This window comes from Lissotriton vulgaris, chromosome 11 (genome assembly GCF_964263255.1).
Source record: "Lissotriton vulgaris chromosome 11, aLisVul1.2, whole genome shotgun sequence".
Classification (NCBI taxonomy): Eukaryota; Metazoa; Chordata; class Amphibia; order Caudata; family Salamandridae; genus Lissotriton; species Lissotriton vulgaris.
Genome location: NC_141699.1, coordinates 1,069,828,020 through 1,069,848,729, shown reverse-complemented (window position 1 = coordinate 1,069,848,729; position 20,710 = coordinate 1,069,828,020). Strand labels below are relative to the sequence as shown.

At 47.9% G+C, this 20,710-nt stretch overlaps 1 protein-coding gene across 1 annotated transcript in view; it reads left to right on the top strand.

The window, feature by feature from the left end:
- Positions 1-20,710, top strand: part of AP2M1 (adaptor related protein complex 2 subunit mu 1) — a 164,070-nt gene that overhangs the window by 123,031 nt on the left and 20,329 nt on the right. Inside the window, exon 8 of the mRNA XM_086944460.1 lies at positions 14,234-14,369. Within this exon, the coding sequence (XP_086800586.1) occupies positions 14,234-14,369 (136 nt within the window). The remainder of the gene's footprint in view (positions 1-14,233; positions 14,370-20,710) is intronic.

Here is a 20,710-nt window from a genome sequence, read left to right as displayed (position 1 = left end):
ACAATGGACAAGTTGTTCATCCAACACCAGAATCTCTCAACTTATTGACCCGGTTCCTGAATTTGGTGAACTGTACCACTTAAATATTTCACAAGACTGCAAAAAAATTTGATCTAAAGCTTGTCTGAAATTACTAGCTCAAAATATAGAGCCAAATGGACTCGCTTCTGCATATGGTGCTCTCAGAATGTCACGCACCCTATCTATTGGTCACCTGAACAGATGTTACCATACTTATTGCATCTAACAAGTTCAGATCTCTCTCATAATTTGGTCAATATCCACTTTGCGGCAATTTTGTTTACGAGATACGTAGGACAATTGATGCTCTGGTCTCATAGCCTGATAAGAGAGACCTTTAAGGGTATATTTAGAGCCTATCCCACAATTAAAAAAAATAAACAAAAAAGGAATACTGTTCTTGGAAGTTGAATATAGTCTCCTCCCAAATAATTAGCCCATGTGAACCTATTCATAAAACAGACCTTGAAGATTTATCTTGGGAAATAACTTTATATTGGCGTTCATTTCTGAAATCTTGTATTTTTGCAAATCCCTCTATCTCTATAAAGGAACAGGGATGTGGGATTCCTATAGCCAGACACCCAGGACATTGTGTTTGGGGTCAAGGGTAACACGTTTTCATGTGTATTTTGTCCTTGGGACAAGTAGGCCCAATCCCCTGCAGCACAAACCCTTTGGCTGCCAGTTTGCGGTACCACATTAGGAATCAGGGAAGGGCACTGTCTGCAGTTAAGGTAATATTTTTGTCCATATGTTAATGATGTTCAAGCTTGTATTCCTGGCTCATTAATTGAAAGACTTTATTAGGGTGAGCACTGTAAGTGCATTTTGTAAGCTCTGACTGCACTACTGACAGTGGTTCCAGTAAAAAAATGTGTACCCAAGTTTTCATTGTATAGCAATATGAGACTATGTATAATGCTCCCAGGATGCTCTCTGCTTTGATGCAAAAGCTTGAAAGCAAGATTGATGATTCTTAGCTTTCAAAATAAAATGTTCATAAAAAAATGAGTTGGAAAAAACATTTTGTTAAACTGGTGTTAAGTTTAAGTTACCATTTCTTTGCAGCATCATTTAGTAACGTCGAGACGCATGCAAGTATTTTCCAAAAATATTTGTACTGGAAAATCAGTGTAACCAGTTTCACTAAGATTATGGGGAGACCTAAATAAACAAGCATTGGCAAAGCCAGTAGGCCTGAAATTATTGGTCAGCTTTTTAGTTTTGTCAATGTGTGAATTGTTTTGGCATGATTTTTGAAAAACCTTATTGGTGTGGGAGCTGCCCGGGTCGTCCCCTTTATAACAAACATTGGCAAAAGGAAAAATTGTCTTTGGTCTCAAAGCACACACTGCCACAGTAGTTACAGGCACTGAACAAAACTATTTTGTGTGCCGATATGCTCCTCGTGAAAGAGAAGAATGCTGTCACTCATAGTGAAACCAGCCGATACGAGAGAAATAATTTTAATAAATGCATACGGTCGAGGTCAACGCCAGACCCAGCTATGGGCCCAATTATTAAAGAAAGTCTCAAAAGTGCGCCCATGGTGTATGTCCTTGCATTAAGTGCAGCTATACGACTTTCTTAAATTTTCAAGAATTTCCAGAAGTAGGACAAGAAATAGTACTTCTAGAAAATATTTGTGAACTGCATTTTACCATGAGCAAATTTGCATGTGTTGATTTTCTCATGCGAAAATCTGAATGTTTGCAAGTTCACTTTCCCTCCAACCACTTTTTTTCCCAATTCTGGAAGAAGGTTTTACGTCTGCCATTGTCAGGAGTAAATTTCAAACATTTCTTAGTATGGGAAAATATTAGAGAAGAATTGTTGAAAACCCTTACAACAAGTTAGTATGTTTACACAGACTCAAAAGAACATTCTAACCCTGGAACTATTGCTTACCACTACCTTCTGCCCCAGTATGTAGATCTGCGGAAACGTGGCAACATAAGGGGATTACAAGTATTCAAACACTACTATGGTGTGCGCCCTGGCATAATCAGAGAGGCTATAGCAGAGCCCTTATATAATGAGATTGCTGCCATAATTTGTCGCTGCTCTACATGGCACTGAAGGGACAAGTGGATTTTGTTGCAGGACAAGTAGATTTTTGAAGCAACCTGCCCTATGGACAAGGAGATATTTGATTAAATTCTACACCCCTGAAGGAACCATACATGGGTGACCTCCCTTACGCTGTAAGAGGCGGCCGCTCACTCGCGCTCTGCCGAGTCCCTCAGCGCCATCCTCACCTCCCGAGTGATTCCCTGACTGAATACTGCTGGCTGGTATCGTAGCGCTTCTAGCACTTATAGCACTGCTATTCATTCATTACCTGCATCGCAGCGCTTATCCTCCTGTAACCGCCCGCATTTAACTGGTATCATTTGCATATCTCATCTTGCACTGCGCTCGCTTCCTTAAGCTGGTACCGTTTATACTGCTGCTCGTTCATCTGTGCCTTCTCTCCTTTGCTTAATCTTTTTGTGGCCCCAAGCTCGCCCAGCTCGTATTTTCTTCCCCTGCCATTTTGTTTTTGTGCTTTGGAGCAAGCCCCTCCTCTCCGCCCCGCACCCGCCTCCCCAGCTGCTCCTCCCTTCCTCCGCCCCCCCTCCACTCACCATTTATGTCTGCCTCCACGCGCAGCGTCCACGCGCTACGGCCACGCCGAAGGTGCGCCAAAGGTAAGCCCGTCTACGCCCGTCCGCGCCTGGACCGCGCCCAGCGCCAGACCCCCTGGCCCTCGCATTGCCCAGCCCTCCCACATTACCTACGATGCCACCACCCTCCTAGCCCTTAACCCCGGCCGTCCCCCCAACTGCGTCCAAGCCGCTCCTGGACACACCCATGGACCTTTCTCATGCTACTCCTGCAAATTCATCGGCACCGTCAACAACTCCGCTACGATCACACCTCGGATTCCCGACCCCAACCACCTACAATGCATCTTGCTCAACACCCGATCGGTCCACAGGCACGCCATTGACCTATGGAATCTACTAGACACCATCTCTCCGGACGTCGCCTTCCTAACAGAAACATGGATGAACGCCTCCTCCGCCCCAGACATCACCATTGCCATCCCAGAAGATTATAAGATCATACGCAAGGACCGTACCGGCCACACAGGAGGAGGAATCGCTATCGTCCATAAGAAATCCATCCACATCTCAACCAGCTCGGACGTCAATCTAGCCAACTCTGAACACCTTCACTTCCAGATCCACATCGACCCCAAGACCACACTCAGAGGCACCCTCCTTTACAGGCCACCAGGACCCCGCGCACAATTTAGTGAGGACATCACGGACTTCATCACTCCACACGCGCTCCCCTCCAAAGATTACATCCTTCTGGGAGACCTCAACTTTCACCTTGAAAAGAACAACGACCGCAACTCCACCACCCTTCTGGACAACCTCGCCAACCTCGGACTTAAACAACTGGTCACCTCCCCCACCCACATCGCAGGTCACACTCTCGACCCTATCTTCACCTCCAGCAATCATGTCTCCTTCAGCCACACTACGACTCTCCTCTGGACTGACCACAGCTGCGTTCACTTTACCTACAACAAGCCCAAACCCAACAACAAGCCCAAACCAACTCTGCAAACAAACTGGAACAAAATCACCATCGACCAGATCTCCTCATCGCTTCTTCTAAACCCCCCAGCCCACTCCTCAAACCCAGACCAAGCCGCCACCAACCTCACCCTATGGCTATCCAACAGCGCCGACATCCTAGCACCACTGAAAAAACGACAAAGCAAACTTGGCAGCAAGAAGGCCTCATGGTTCAACGATGATCTTAAGAAATCCAAGAAACTCTGCCGCTCCCTTGAGAAGGCCTGGAAAAAAGACCCAGCACCAAGGACGCCTTCAAAAACGCCACCCGCATACACCAGCAACTGATCCGAAAGGCCAAGAAAACCGCCTTCAAGGAACGACTAGATAACGCCCACAACAGCAAGGAACTCTTCAACATCGTCAAGGAATTTACCAATCCCTCGGCCAACTCTAACGACATCACCCCCTCTCAAGCACTCTGCGACTCCCTAGCCTCATTCTTCCACAACAAAATTGCAGACATCCACAACAGCTTCGACAACCAACCCGGAGACCAACCCACCCAACCATCTGCTGGACCTTCACCCCCCTCGAACATCCTTAATGACTGGAACCCAATCTCCACTGAGGACACCATCCGCCTGATGAACTCCATCCACTCAGGATCCCCCACAGACCCATGCCCTCACCACATCTTCAACAAAGTAGACTCCATCATAGCACCGCACCTCCGAGACGTCATCAACTGCTCCTTCAAATCCGCCACCTTCCCGGAAAGCTGGAAACACGCTGAACTCAGCGCCCTTCTGAAAAAACCCACAGCGGACCCCACCGAACTCAATAATTACCGCCCCATCTCGCTCCTTCCATTCCCGGCCAAAGTCATCGAGAAAGCTGTCAACAACCAGCTCGCCGCCTTCCTCGAAGCCAACAAATCCCTCGACTCCTCACAGTCAGGCTTCCGAGCAAAACACAGCACTGAGACCGCCCTCATCGCAGCAACAGACGACATTCGAACTCTACTGGACAATGGAGACACAGTCTCCCTCATCCTCCTCGACCTCTCCGCAGCCTTCGACAGTCTGCCATAGCACCCTTCTACAGCGCCTCAGAAACATCGGAATCCAAGGAAAAGCACTGGAATGGATCACCTCGTTCCTCACCGGAAGAACCCAGAGAGTCCGCCTTCCACCATTCAAGTCAGTGGCCACTGAAGTCATCTGCGGCGTACCACAAGGATCTTCACTCAGCCCCACCCTTTTCAACGTATACATGAGCCCCCTCGCGGCCATCGCCCGCCAACACAACCTCAACATCATCTCCTACGCGGATGACACTCAACTGATCCTATCACTCACCAATGACCCTAGCACCGCCAAAACGAACCTACATGAAGGAATGAAAGAAGTAGCCGAATGGATGAAACACAGCCGTCTGAAACTGAACTCTGATAAAACAGAAGTCCTCATCTTAGGTACCTCCCCCTCCGCATGGGACGACTCTTGGTGGCCAGAAGCCCTTGGAAAAGCACCCATCCCGACAGACCACGCACGGAACCTGGGCGTCATCCTGGATTCCTCACTTTCAATGAACAGACAAGTCAACGCCGTCTCCTCATCCTGCTTCAACATTCTTCGCATGCTCAAAAAAACATTTCGTTGGATCCCCACCGAAACTAGGAAAACGGTCACCCACGCTCTGGTCACGAGCCGACTGGACTATGGAAACACCCTCTACGCCGGGACTACCGCTAAACTCCAGAAAAAACTCCAACGAATCCAAAACGCCTCAGCCAGGCTAATATTAGACCTCCCGCGTAAAGAACATATCTCTGGTCACCTGAAAAACCTCCCCTGGCTTCCCGTCAATAAGAGGATCACTTTCCGGCTCCTAACCCACGCACACAAAGCACTCTACGAAATCGGACCAGAATGCCTCAACACACGACTGTCCTTCTACACCCCCTCCCGCCAGCTTCGATCTTCCAACCAAGCCCTTGCCACTGTACCTCGCATCAACAAGACCACCATGGGAGGTAGATCCTTCTCCTACCTGGCAGCTAAAACCTGGAACTCACTTCCCACTTACCTTCGCCTTACCCAGAACCACCTAGCATTCAGAAAGCAACTTAAAACGTGGATATTTGACAAGTAATTCCCCACCCCTCCTTAAGCGCCTTGAGACCCTCTGGGTATGTAGTGCGCTATATAAATTCTCTGACTTGACTTGACTACATGTAATTTAAAAATGACAGTCTTACTGTTGATTACCACTTGTTTCGTCCCCAAGGTCCCATCAGACTCCTCTGAATGAGCCTATAGTCCTTGAGTCTTTTTTCTGAAACCTTTGTAATGCAGCATTAAGAGCACTTCATACTCTTAACATCAAGCAAAGTCTCAGGTTTTACTTGGACAGGACTAAGACTTTCAGGAAGCCTGGTTATTTGATGGTTGCACACAGACCTCCACTAAAAGGACATGCTGTGCCAAGATACAGTACTTTAATGTCTGTTTCTCACCTCCGCTTGTATTCCATTTTGTCATGTTAATAACAAGCATGCAAATCTATAAAATTCACTATTGGAGAAAAAACAAGTTACTTACCTGTACAGTGTTCTTCTTCTTATTCACTTTTCATCGATTCACATGCTGACCCTCCCTTCTCTCCAACAGCTAATCACATTTCTACCTCCTACATGTTACCTTTCCACTAGGCCTTGAGGGAAGAGTGCTTCAAGAGTTTCTTTCTCATTGGCTGAAGTTTTTTTCATATTAAAAACGATGTGACTTGATTAACAATACCACTTGCCTAAGCTGTGCAGTGCAATAATTTTCTTTATACGAATTATAATTTACATGAGACTCCCACCTCAATGAAAGGGAAGAGTCTAGCATATCAATCTATGAAAGAGTTCCATACTGTAGAACTACAGTGTAAGATAAGTAACTTATTTTATCCTTTTCATGCTTGCCTATTCCCTGACTGGATGGATCATTTCTGTAGTAGGAGATCTCTGTGTATAGTCATAATCTAGTGAATAGTCCCGCCCATGTGCTTGGACCCCGGAGCAATCAAAAATAATCTCTTAAAGTGTCGAAAAAATGCAGAACTGCACAGACACTTAAGAGAGAATTTAAAGACATATAATGCAGCCTATAAACAGGCTACACTGTCCAGTACTTCAACTAGAAATTCTACCACAAATCCACAAACAGCAAAGCCTGTCCAGATTTCCCTTGCCTTCAGCAAAAACCCTCGGGAATGATAGAGAGGAAGACCTGGACAGACAAGCCCCATAGGCTGTCATTATGTGGCTCAAAACAGGATACTGTGCCTTTAAGAGAACTTTCCAGAACTTCACAGTATCCCAGAATGCACTGCAGGTCCCTTTTACTTTCAGTTCTTTTTTCCGGCTCCTGCAAGCAGGACCCTGGAGCATTGAGCTCTCCCTTTTTAAGGGTTTTTGGTGATTTTTCACTAGTTTTCTCTTTAAGTACTTTGTTGTACTTTAGTGCCTTTCTCCTTGGTTCTTGCACTCTGTTTTTTGTCGAATATGCCTGCATTATTCGATAAATGCCCGGAGTGCTCCAGTAAGAGGGCCAAATCGGATCCCCATGAGGTGTGTATCCTCTGCCTTCCTGCCTCACATATCCCAGAGGAGTGTGTGATATGTCAAGGCTTCTCTGGCAGGACCCTGAAGGACAGGAAGATCAGACTTCAGGGCCTTGAGGAAAGAAGATTGAAGGCACAAGGTGGGTCTGGAGGGGCTTCTTCTGCCCATGCTGAGGCCTTTGGGGGGCTCCCCAGGGGCAGGAAGGCCAGCAAACTTCACCATTCTCCGACTGGATCTATTGCGCCCACTACAGCGTCGAGAGGTATGACAACGGTCTGTTCCCCGTCGTCTGAGTCGAAACGACGTCGACGCTCGGCGTCGAGGGATGTTACTAGACCATCGAAGTCCCCGGTGACTGTTTCATCGTCATCGACCGATCGTCGACAGTCCAGGCGTCAGCGCTCGCCGTCGAGGCGAGACCGCCGTTCGCCGTCGGCGAAGAGGAGACGTTCATCATCGAGGAGGTCCTCGTCGTCCAGGTCGCCGTCGAGGCACAGGTCGCCGTCGAGGCGCAGAGGATCGCCGTCGAGGCGAAGGCATTCGTCGCCGAAGAAGAGACGCTCGACGTCAGGGGGCCGGCGCTCGCAGTCTGGTCGCCGTTCTTCGACGTCAAAGAGGCGGGAAGAGGCCTGACGCCGTGGGACGTTTGCCAACACCCCTGGCTGGTAGAGAAGGAGTTTCGCCGGGCTCAGTGTATTCCGAGGTGTATACCCCGTCTGGGAAGGTGACTCCCCCTCCTCCATTACCCAGGGGTCCCCCTCCGAGGACTCCTACTCCTCCATTGCCTCTACCGCAACCTGGGCAAGGGTTGCCAGTGAAGCCACCTCCAGTTCCACCGAGGTCGACTTCGTTGCCTATTCTTCTGACGCCGCCCAAGGGTACGCCTAAACCGAAGGCCCCGTCCAAGCCCAAGTCACCCGCTCCGGTGGAAACGGTTGATCGTCCTCAGCCGAGGAGGTCACGTTCACGCTCCGGACGGAGAGGAAGATCAAGGAGTCGTCATAGATCCTCCACCAGATCAAGGCGTCGCCATAGGAGGTGGAGGTCTAGTTCCCGCACGGACTCTTCCAGGACCCATTCCTACTAGCCAACCATGTCAGACTCCCCTGAGACCAGGGTTTCTCCAGTGGATGACATTGCCACTTTCCAGGAGGTACTCCTGAGGGCGGCTGCGAAGTTTGGTATCGCTGTGACGTCTCCTACACCTTCGACGTCAGTGATATTCGAGACGCTTCACAAGAAGCATCTATCTCGCCCTCTTCTACCACTGGTACCTGGATTGAAGGAGCCTGCAGAGGAGCTGTTCCTCACACCAGCGGTGTGAAGGCCGCTCCCTCACGACTTCTTAAGAAGTACAGGGCCCCGGATTCGGAACCTGCCTTTCTGAGAGTAGATCCGGTACCGGATTCGGTGATAGTGACGGCGGCCAGGAAATTACACTCTACCTCCCCGTCCTCCACCGTGCTGCCAGATAAAGTCGATGGATCGACTCAGCGGGAAGGAAGGTGTGTGGGACCGCATCCACAGCCATGAAGACGTCCAGCGATACAGCTCTGCTGGGACGTTATGACCGGGCGCTGTGGGACTCCCTGCAGCAGATCGTGGAACTGCTACCAAGAGACAAGAGGGAGGACTTCCAAGCGATTCTCAAGGAAGGGATGCTTGTGTCCAATCAAGTCATCAGCGCAGCTGCAGATGCCTCCTTGTTGGCTGCCCATGGTTACTGCCATGGAATCAATCAGCGGCGACATGCCTGGCTCCGGCTCAAGTCACTCAAGTCGGAGGCCCAGCAGCGGGTGGCCAACCTGCCCTTTTCCGGGGATACCTTGTTCGGAAAACACGCAGATGATGAGATGGCCCGCATGAAGGCGGAGGCGGAGACCCTTACGGCTGTGGGCTTGGAGAAGCCCAAAGAGAAGAAGTCCTACCGGCCGTTCCAAAGGCGCTACGGCGCACAAGGAAGAGGACGAGGGCAGTCTTCGGGGCAGCAGCAACAGCAGCAGTTCCGGAGACCCTTCCAGAAACTACAGAAGGGTAGAGGGGGACAGCAGTCCTCTACCGCGAACAAGGGCCCGGCCGGGTCTCGACCCTGAGCGGTTACTTCCCCTTTCATCCGTTACCCGCTCCGGTGGGGGGAAGCGTTCAATTTTTTCTGGCAGAATGGAGAAAAATTACTCCGGACAAGTGGGTGCTGAATATTGTTTGCAATGGATACAGTCTTCGGTTCATCAGCCCGCCTCCAGTGATCCCTCCGGTCAGCTCACAGTATCAACTGCACGAGCTCCAGGCGGAGGCCGATAGCCTGTTAAGGAAAAGGGCGATAGAAGACGTACCTCTGTCTCAAAGAGGAAGAGGTCTGTACTCCTGGTTCGCAAGAAGGACAAGAACGAGTTCAGGCCCATTCTGGACTTGCGGCAGGCAAACAAGTGGATTCGCAATGAAAAGTTTTGCATGCTGTTGTTGCATCAGATTTATCCTCCTTTGCAACAGGGAGACTGGCTTTGTGCCATAGACCTAAAGGATGCTTACTTCCCCGTGCCCATCGCGTGCAAACACAGGAAGTTTCTGCGATTTGAAGTCGGCACCAATCATTACCAGTACACAGTGCTGCCATTCTGGCTGAAATCTGCGCCCAGGACATTCTCGAAGTGCGTGGTAGCGGCACACCTCAGGAAGAACAAGGTGTTTGTCTACCCGTACCTGGACGATTGGTTGATCAAGGCCTCCTTCTCGGAAGCTCAAGCGCACTTCCAGAAGACGTGCGTTCTCTTGAACAAGCTGGGGTTGCACATCAACATGTCCAAGTCTGTCCCGATCCCGGTCCAGTGCATTCAGTACTTGGGAGCCACCATCAATACGCTGTCAGCAAGCGTGTCTCCTTTGGGGGAGCGACGGCGATCGATCCTTCGGAAGGCTCAGGCTCTTATGACCGCTCCATCTACAACAGTGAGGACGGTGTCTTCTCTACTGTGGTCGATGGCCTCTTGTATCTTCCTCACCCCTCATGCACGGCTACACATGAGACCTCTGCAGGAGTGCTTGGAGGACCAATGGGACCAGAGGAAAGGATCTTGGGACGACAAGATAAGACTGTCTCTGCATGCTCTTCAGTCGCTGAAGTGGTGGTGTTCAGCGGAGAATCTCCTCAGAGGGGTTCCCTTCCAGAAGGACATTCCTACTCAGACTATCGTGACAGATGCCTCTCTCCACGCTGGGGAGCGCATTCGGGAGACTTAGATTCAAGGAACGTGGTCTCCGATGGAGTCCACGTATCTCATCAATTTCCTGGAACTCAGAGCTGTTCACTTGGCACTGAAGGCCTTTCATCCATCCTTCCAGACCAACTCTCTGCTTGTACAGACGGACAATATGACCACAATGTATTACCTCAACAAGCAGGGGGGCTCGATCGCGCACCCTGTCTCGGGAGGCGCAGACGATATGGCACTGGCTTCTGGCCAGAGGATTGACGATAACGGCTTCCCATCTACCAGGTGTGCAGAATGTTCAGGCAGACGCACTGAGCAGACTGATTCAGGAAAACCACAAATGGGTCATAAACGACGAAGTACTAGGAGAAGTCTTCGAAAGGTGGGGGACTCAAGACGTAGATCTGTTCGCCACCGCCGAAAACAGCAAATGCCGAGACTTCGCCTCCAGGTACTACCGGCAAGGGACGCTGGGGAATGCGCTATGGATCAAGTGGTCGAACAGCTTTGTGTACACCTTTCCACCCATTCCCCTGATTCCAGCGGTGCTCATCAAGCTGTCTCAGTCCAGGGCACGGATGATCCTGATTGCCCCGGAATGGCCCAGGCAGTGGTGGTTCACGGACCTGCTTCACCGGTCTCTCCTTCCTCACATACCACTGCCGTGCAGGCCGGACCTTCTCACGAAGTTCGGGGGTCATATGTTGCACCCCAACCTCTTGTCTTTGAGTTTGGCGGCATGGCTCCTGAGATAGTGCAATATGGCCATTTGAATCTGCCCGAAGATTGCATGGACATACTGAAGGAGTCTAAGCGACCTTCCACTCGGACATCCTATGCTTACAAGTGGAAGAGGTTTTGTATCTGAAGTGCGTCCAAGAATTTTGACCCGACGACGTGCAAGGAAGATGTCATCCTTCCTTACCTTCTACATTTGGCGCGGTCTGGCCTTAATGTTCATTCCATTAAGGTTCATCTTGCTGCATTGACTGCCTACAGGAAAAGCCCTTCACAGACTTCCTTCTTCCAGATCCCTGTGATCAAAGACTTTTTGGAAGGCTTGAAGAAAGTATTTCCTCCTGTCAGGCTTCCTTCGCCTTCATGGGAATTGAATGTGGTGCTGTCCAGATTGATGAAGGAGCCTTTTGAACCCATTCATAAGGCTTCGTTGCAGCACCTGTCCTGGAAGGCGGCGTTCCTCGTGGCCATTACATTGGCCCGCAGGGTGAGTGAAATTCAGGCGTTGTTGCCAAGAACCTTATACTGTATTTCATGCTGCTAAGGTTATGCGTACTCACCCTAAATTTCTTCCCAAGGTTATTTCTGATTTTCATGTCAACCAGACGATAACTTTGCCTACGTTTTTTCAGAACCCTTCACCTCCAGCGGAAAGGTCCTTACATTCCCTGGATGTTAGGAGGGTGTTGAAATTTTATCTGGATAAGACCAAAGGTATTCGTGGGTCAGACCAATTTATCAATTATGGATCGGTCAGGACGGGTCTTGCGACCTCTAAGCAGTCCATCTCTAGGTGGATTGTGTCCTGCATACAACTGTGTTACCAGAAAGCTAATAAGACCTTAGGAGGTAAGCCTAAGGCTCATCCAGGGGCAAAGCTGCCACGACAGCCTTGCTCCGTAATGTGCCGATTGCAGAAATTTGCAAGGCCGCCACTTGGAAGTCGGTTCATACCGTTGCTAAGCATTACTGTCTGGACAGTGATGCTAGGGCAGATGCTCAGGTTGGACAGGCTTCGCTGCGGAATTTGTTCACACAATAGTGGTGTTGATTTCTTTCTCCACCGCCGCTTTGGTGTGGGGATGGGCTTGCCATTCTATTCACTAGATTATGACTATACACAGAGATCCCCTACTACAGAAGGAGTAGTTTCTGTCCTGTAACTCCAGTTCTGTAGTAGGGGTATCTGTTATAATAAGCGCCCGCCCTCCTCCCCGGTGGAGAGAGATTCATGTAAGGAATGCTACAGGTCTGGCGTGTTACGCTTTCAAAAAGAACTGAAAGTAAAAGGGACCTGCAGTGCATTCTGGAATACTGTGATGTTCTGGAAAGTTCTCTTAAAGGCACAGTATCCTGTTTTGAGCCACATAATGGCAGCCTATGGGGCGTGTCTGTCCATGTCTTCCTCTCTATCATTCCAGAGGGTTTTTGCTGAAGGCAAGGGAAATCTGGACAGGCTTTGCTGTTTGTGGATTTTTGGTGGAATTTCTAGTTGAAGTACTGGACAGTGTAGCCTGTTTATAGGCTGCATTATGTGTTTAAATTCTCTCTTAAGTGTCTGTGCAGTTCTGCACTTTTTCGACACTTAAAGAGATTATTTTTGATTGCTCCGGGGTCCACGCACATGGGCGGGACTATTCACTAGATTATGACTATAACAGAGATACCGCTACTACAGAACTGGAGTTACAGGACAAACTACTCCTTCTCTCACTTCCAAATCCGATATTACTTTACTCCCATTGTTCTTCCCCATGTCTTCTCTCAAACACTTTTCATAATGAACGGAACCTGGGTTTGGTGATTCTGGCCTTCTGGTAAAAACAACTGTTGTGAAACATTGGTTAGATGGATGCATTGGAGCAGGGTCGGCTTTTCTGGTTTGGTCTTGATTTATGAATACCTGTCTTATTGTTTGTTGCAGAGTTAATTGTACTTATGTTGTTTAGTGTCCTCAAGTTGGTTTTCTCTTTGCTTTATGCTGCTAGTCTTTGGTACCTTAAGAGTCAAATGTGGATGCTTTTGATTATATGATGACTAAGCTTTTTGAGGTTGGTAGGGGATCTGTAATGTGCTGAGCCAAATATTGGGAAAGAAAAGGTTACAAATATTTTTCTGAATGATGCGTGGTTGTGTATGGTGTGAAAGTGCTTTTGAAAGTCATTCAGTAGTTTGTCTGCTTTGAATGACCTTGTTTGCTGCAACTTGGACTGTGCTGAAATCTGTGCTTGGTCATGATCTGGGGAGTGTCTTCGAAGAGGAGTAGTTAATACTGCACGGTGGGAGCATGAGGCACTCCTCTATCTGTAGTTCATATACTTTTAAGAAACTGGACTTCATAGCTGCCCATGAGATCCTACAGAAGTCTGTGGATATTAGGCAGTACTGTGAGGGTATTGTCTTTAGCCTCTGGTGCCTCAAGGCTAGAACACTGAAGTTCTCCAGCTGGGTAACAAGGTTATTCCTTTCTGTAACATTACAGACAGATAGCTAGGGAAGGACTCCTGCTGAAGTGTTTTACAGTATACCTCCAGGAACACCCAATGGCATCCATGCCCAGGCAGTGCTTTATTTTGGAAACGAAAATGACTTTGTTACAAGTAACTAAATAGTTAATTTACAACTAGGAAGGACACAACAAAGGGAGTGCTCCCAAAACTTTCAATTATAGATTTTTATAGTAAGGTGTCTGATAACATTTTCCTTAAGACTATTGTGTGTGGAGCTTGGTGTGGGTCTATGGAGACATTTCTCTGGCAAAGAGTTCAGGAAAACTTTCAATTAATGCATATGTTCGCACTCTGGGTCCAACTTAGCTCATAGACCAACAGTAGCTACATGTCACTTATGCCAAGCTCCCTTAAAATAAATATCCTCACAAAATCTATCACCCAAACAGACTCGTATTTAACATAGTCTCTGGTGTTCCTTTGCCCTTGTACCAGTGTCTAACTTGGAACACATTTCATAGAGTACAGTCTGTAATCTGTGTAGTGATATTTGTACAGCCATTGGCTGGAAGTGTTATGCAGTATCTAGTGTTTTTGCACAGTTTATTTTTTTTCCTAATCAAGGTACCGAACCACTAAGGACATTATACTGCCATTCCGTGTGATCCCGCTGGTACGAGAGGTGGGACGCACCAAGCTGGAAGTGAAGGTGGTGATAAAGTCCAACTTCAAACCCTCTCTGCTTGCTCAGAAAATAGAGGTAAGTACTTTAGATTTGATAGGAATCCCTGAGAATGTCTGCTTAGTAATCATGATGCACTGTTTCATACATATAAGGGGGTTTGAGTGAGCACGCGGCCCAACTTTTATTGGAAAGGAGAACTGTTCTTTAATATACACTGTACCAGTAACATGGATCAGGTTCTGAATGGCCTCTAATGGAGTCTGAGCCACTGGAGATATGGTGGGGAAAGGCAAAAGTAAATTATCCAAATTGAGAAAAAGGAAGTAATGATTCAAACTATTAGTCTGCATAATTTTGACAAACACATGAACTGTCTCAAACTGCCATTTTTTATCTCCATGCTCGAAGTTCTATGTTTTTAGCCATAAACCTTGAAGCAAAAACCTTATTTAAGATTGTCTGCTTTATTCATGTAACTTTTTGTGAGCTGCTTATTTCCCTTATTCCTTTAATAGCATGATTAGTTGGGGTTTATCTTTTGTTCTTCTCATGGATGCTAGTGGTTCCAATTTTTATGTAAATCCTCATCTATAAAGTCCCTTTTCATCTGTAGTTTTATCTGCTTATAGAGCTAATCATTTCACATTTATTGCGACTTTAAAAGCTTCCCAGGGATTCCTTCAACCCTGCTGAAGGTGATCAGGCCCACTAGTCCTTTCGTATAGATACAGTCCTTTGGTAGAGTGGTAAATTGTAGGGGTCACATTGCCTTGTATTTGGTTCTATTTAAAACTCGGCAGCAAGGCACAATAGGAGATTGATATGAGGCCTGTGTCTAGTTTCAGACACAATGGGGTATTCAATGCACAAGTGCGAGCTATGCACGTACCAAAACCAGGTATAATCACTTTGTCTTAGTGTACCTCTCAGCATGTATATCTTTCTCGCAGCTTTCACTTCCGAGGTATGTCTACTCTCATCATCCCTTTTAATAACAACCACTTGGTAAAATAACACATGGTGTAGAGCTGTAAAAATACCATTCGCGCTTCTTTGCTGAAGTTGTCTTCAGTGGTAACTAACACATTTTAATTGTTTTCTCTAGGTAGTTCATTGGTCTCTTCATACTCCTCACTGAATTATCAGTGCAAGTAGTGAGGTAATGTTTGTAGGAGATTACCTCTTTTTGTGTGATCACTCACCGGAGATTACCTCTTTTTGTGTGATCACTCACCGGAGATTACCTCTTTTTGTGTGATCACTCACCAACCCCCCACCAACTGTTTGAACTGATACTGCTGGTTTTCTGACTCTCTAGTGCATTGCGCTCTCGCCAGAGTACCTGTTCAATTGGTGAATACCAGATTGTCTTGATTAACTTAAAAGTCCCTATTATATGGTACAGGTGTTACCCAAGTCTTGTAAGCGAAATGTTTAAATGCCACTAGTGAACTGCGCCACTACCTCAGGGACCAGGTGAAAATGGGACTCTAGGTCTTCCTCTGCTGCCTAGCCTGGCAGATTGTAAATGTAAATGTATTTGAGCTTATATAGCGCACAGCTACCCGCAGTGGGTTTCCCGGATCTTGCTTAGGGAACCGTCCTGGTATTCTCCTGTGAGATAACCCCGGCAGGGTATCCACAAGGTGAAAACCAGGCATCCCGCTGCGAATAGCCGTTGTGGAGATTAAGCAAGCTATTGCCCAGAGTCGCAGAGTGTGAACCCGTGAGTAGAGAAGGCACCGGAGCAAGAATTATCGAGTCCGTGGAATTTTTTGAGCCCAAGACCCGCCGAGGCGGGGAATCGAACCCTGGTCCAGGGCCGATCTCAGCTTCCGGGTCTGCCGCCTCTAACCCCTGAGCCACACTTCTCCACCTGACAACCTGACAACTCAACGTAGCAAAGTAAACCCTTTTTGCCAAGTCAAATCTTCCCTTTTTATTACTAATAAGCCTCCCCTCTCGAACACAGTGCTTAATATTAAAAAGCAGGACATGTTCATTTTGTGCTGAACATTCCCTGACATTGAAAACACAAAATTGCTATACCTTCCATTTGGGACCACCAATGATATTACTCCTCTGTATCAAATTGTATTGCAATTGCATTTATATAGCGCTTACTACCCCATACGAGGCAGTGAAGTGCTTTTTTGGCAAGTAGCACGCTACTAAATTAATCCTTACAATAAACCCAATTTATTGCTGAAATTAAATTTACGGTAACTTTTAATAGGAAGGTGATTTCAGAAAGTCAGCATATCGTTGCCCAAAGCTTCCGTAGCCTTTCCTGTCTGTTTGCAGCAGTTGTCATCCGAGGCAACTGTTGTCTCCTGTTGGAAAGTGTGACGAGCTCCCACGAATATGGAACAAAGAGAATTGCTTAAGGGAGGTGTGACCTTTTCCAGCAGGATGACTACTGCAGTTTCAAAGCTGCTACCGCCTTAGTGCAGCAAATGGCGAGAACTCCTTTGCCTGCTTGATCCTTGTGTAAACCGACTGGCCGCTATCCTGAAATGGGGGAACAGTTGCGAAACAGGTTTCCCAAGAGTACTGGCTCATTATGCTAGGTAACTACTAGAGGCGTGCTCAGCGCTCCTCGCACGGGAAGAATGATTGCACCATTTTGGATTTGGGTAGAGAGGGATCCTGGGATTATTTGGTTGCTAAACCCACAGGAAGTGATATAAAGTGGGAAGGGTTGCCCTGTGGGAATTGATGCTCAACTGGCTAGTGAGCCCACCGACTCCCACAAACGAGAAGATGGTATAAAAGTGGCACCCCAGACCCACAGTCCTCAGATCACTACTGACCGAAGAAGACAGAAGGACTGCCCGCTGCTCCCTAGCCCCAGCGAAGAGGAGGACTTGGCCTGCTATGCCCAGTTAGGGAAAGAGCTCCACTTGTGCCATGGCACAAGTGATTCCATAGGGGTAGTGGCTAGTCTCCCATTAAGCTTCAGGGCCACCAAAAGTTCAAGAAATCTGCACCCATTGAAAGCCCAGGTGCTGGACTTCAAAATGCCTGCTGGGCAACTAAGTCCAGACCTCACCAATGTGTCCCCACGCCCGTGAAACTCATAGCTGACGTCAAGGTGCACTCATTTACCTGCACAAAACAAACACATACTGCTGACACGGTCTGACTAGGTTGACCAATGAGAACTGGACCTGTACTGAACCCCCACCCTAAACAAAACACACACAGCCCTGCACTGTCTGAGACCAGGACCTGAGGCCCGAACAGACCCCGACACTTTAACATTCCAAGTTGGCCACAGGAATACCGACTGTATCTCTGCAGCATTCTGCATCCCCAGCATCATGACCACCTTTTTGGTTGGACAGAAATAAAGGAGGAAAAGGCACCAAAGACTCGAAGACTGCTGAAAAGCAACAAATAACGTTCTTCGTGGACCTCTGTGGTCTCTGACTGGCTCCCACTCCATTGTGGCCAATCTAAAAGGAGTTTAACCAGGTGGCTTGTGTAGGAAGCTGGGTTCTGTTGCAGTAACCCCCCCCCCCCCTCCCCCCCCCCCCCCCCCCCCCCCCCCCCCCCCCACACACACACATTTTGTGCCAGACTACTGATGTACTGTGACTTGATGTGCCTTGGCCCTCTGCCAATCCGGTTCCCAGGGCCTGTGGGCTTCCCCAAAATTGTACCTTCTACACCTAATTCGCACTTCTTTGGCCACATGTCAGTCCCTTGTAAAAGGTACCTTGGGTACCAAGGACACTGCGGCCAGGGAAGGCCTTTAAGGGCTGCAGCACCTATTGTGCTGCCCTTATAGACCCTGTACATTTACACACCCACACTGCCATTGCAGGCTGCGTGTTTTTGTGGAGAGCAAAGCGAAGAGACAACATGGCACACAATGCTGTGTTCCATGACTACGAAACTCTACCCTGGCATAGGTTAGCCGCCCCTCCAGCTCGGTGCACTATACCAGTGGTGAGGGTACAGGTGCATGAGCCCTGTAACCCTACAGTGTCTAGACCAATTCTTAGACATTGTTAGTGCAGTAATGCCATTAAGAGTATATTGTGCTGGGAGTTTGTAATGACGAACTCCACAGCACCATAATGGCTTTACTGAAAACTGGGTAGTTTAGAATCAAACTTGTCAGCACATTAAACCCATGCTGATGCCAGTGTGGGATTTAATGAAAAATGCACTCCGAGGGCATCTTGGAGATGTCTCCTGAAAAACTACCAGCTTCTGGCGGGTTCCCTGACTGGTACACACTATCCTGCCACTGCGAGACATATTTCTGGACCCCTTGGTTGGGGGCCTTCGCCCCCTGAACCCAGTAACAAAACCTTTCCTGGGCGGAGATGGTCACACCTCACCCAGGCCAGGAAGAGGCATCTGTGGCAGGTGAGCTTCAAAGGCCATGCCCCCTTTTTGATGCAACCCCAGCCTCTCCTGCTATCAGGAGCAGGCCTCCTTCCTGTTTCCCCTTCTTTACCGTGGAAAGACAAGCAGGAATTATTAGCACAGCCCAAGTGTGCCCACTTCTGCCAACCCAACCCCTTGGGAGGGGGAGGCGAGTTGAAGCCCACTCTTCAGTGCCCGTCATCTTGCAGATGGGTGAGCACACAATGTGTAGTCACTCTAAGGTCAGTAGCCCATTGGCTACTGACCTAAAGACCCCTAAAACACCCCCTAAATACAGTATTTAGGGGGCAGCCCTGAACCAAGAAGGCAAATTACTGCAACCTAAGTAAGACAAAAGAAGACAGCCAGCAGAGGAGACTGCAGAGAAGAACTGACTTGGCCCCCAGCCCTACCAGCCAGTCTGCAGTTTCCAGAGATCCTGTGCCAAAAATAAGTAGCCTTTTCCTGCAGTCCGCGGTCTCCAGAACCCTTGGGAGGACTGACTGCCTTTAACAAAGACCAGATTTCTAGTGAACAGTCGCTCTGTTAAAAAGTAACAGCCAAGAATGACTCCGAGCCTGCTGAGGACCAAGAAACCAGACGCCTGGAACCACCACTGCACACGACACCTATGGCCCGAGTGAGTGGCCCACTGGTCCCAGCAAAGTCTCCCAGCGCTTCAGAGTCCACTGTGGGTTGAACCCTCCAGGACTCACCGACGTCATCTGCAGCCTCTGCACAGAGCCCCCACCATGAGTGGCCTGGTAAGGTGAAATCCAACCTCAAAGACACCCCTGCATCCAGCCGCCCTGGAGAAGAGAACCTGAGGTCCACCTACGTCCCCGAGCCCTCCAACTTACCTGCCCAGCTGTTGGTCTTCCTGGACCGAGCCTGCAGCCAAAATCCAAAAGTGGCAACTCTCATTGAAAACACGGCACCCAATGCCAAAACAGCACCCTGCACCCAGTTGCCACTGCGTGTGCACCTTGGGTGTTAACTCTGATCCCCCTTTGCCCTGACCCTAACTAACACCAGGAGCTTTGCTCCCACAGCCCTGTGGCCTGCCCCTGAGCAGCCACCAACCAGAGGCTCCCTATCCTCTATAGGATAACATTGGGCCTCAGCACTCGGAACCCGGCCGCCCTAGTGCCGCTGAGAATACCAACTCCCACAAATAAATACTTACTTGCAAACCGTTAACCTCATCTTTCTCCATAGGAATACATTGACTGTTTTTCCTTAAATTGTTTTACGTGTGGAGTTGGTTTGTATGGAGGGTTAAAAAAAAAACCTGCACATGTATAAAAAGTGAATTACTTACCTTTTGTCTAGGAGATGTCTGTGTGATATCTAGGCATATCACACTGAATAGCAAAAGTAATCTGAAAAGTAACATACACAGTAATCTGCAAAGTAACTGGAAAGTAATTTCAAACTGTGACTTACCTGTAATTCAACCAACTGCATTTGAACCTGCATTCAACTGTAAATCATTGATTAAGAATTTCCTAAGTATTATTTCACTTACCTGCGCCAGGCTTGGCTTGGTTCTAGAAATGAAAGAAATGTTTTTTATACAAACAAATTGGTTTGAGTTCAGTCTTTGAGTTTGTGACATCATTTGCTGCCGGAGCATGTACAACAAATATTTAACAATACCCTTTGATAAAGCCTTACTGCTAGCCCACACTACCACAAATAGAGTAAGGTGTTATCTACTTTTACCTCTGCCTACCTTTCGGGTTCCACTGGACTCTGTGCACACTGAATCTCATTTTGGTATAGTATATACAGAGCCAGCTTTGACCTGCTCAACAGATTTACTGTGATTTATTGCATCTCTTAAAAATTAATTTACTTCTGTTTGAAAAATTATGTTTCCCGTCAATAGATGTTTATAGTTTTGGTGTCAAATTTAAGATAAAATACGCTATTGTTATAAATAGGTGTTGGATTTTTACCTTTGTGTGTCTTAACTTCCAGTTGTTTTGGTATTTTCAATTCTTTACACTTGTTCATTTAATATATCCTGACTG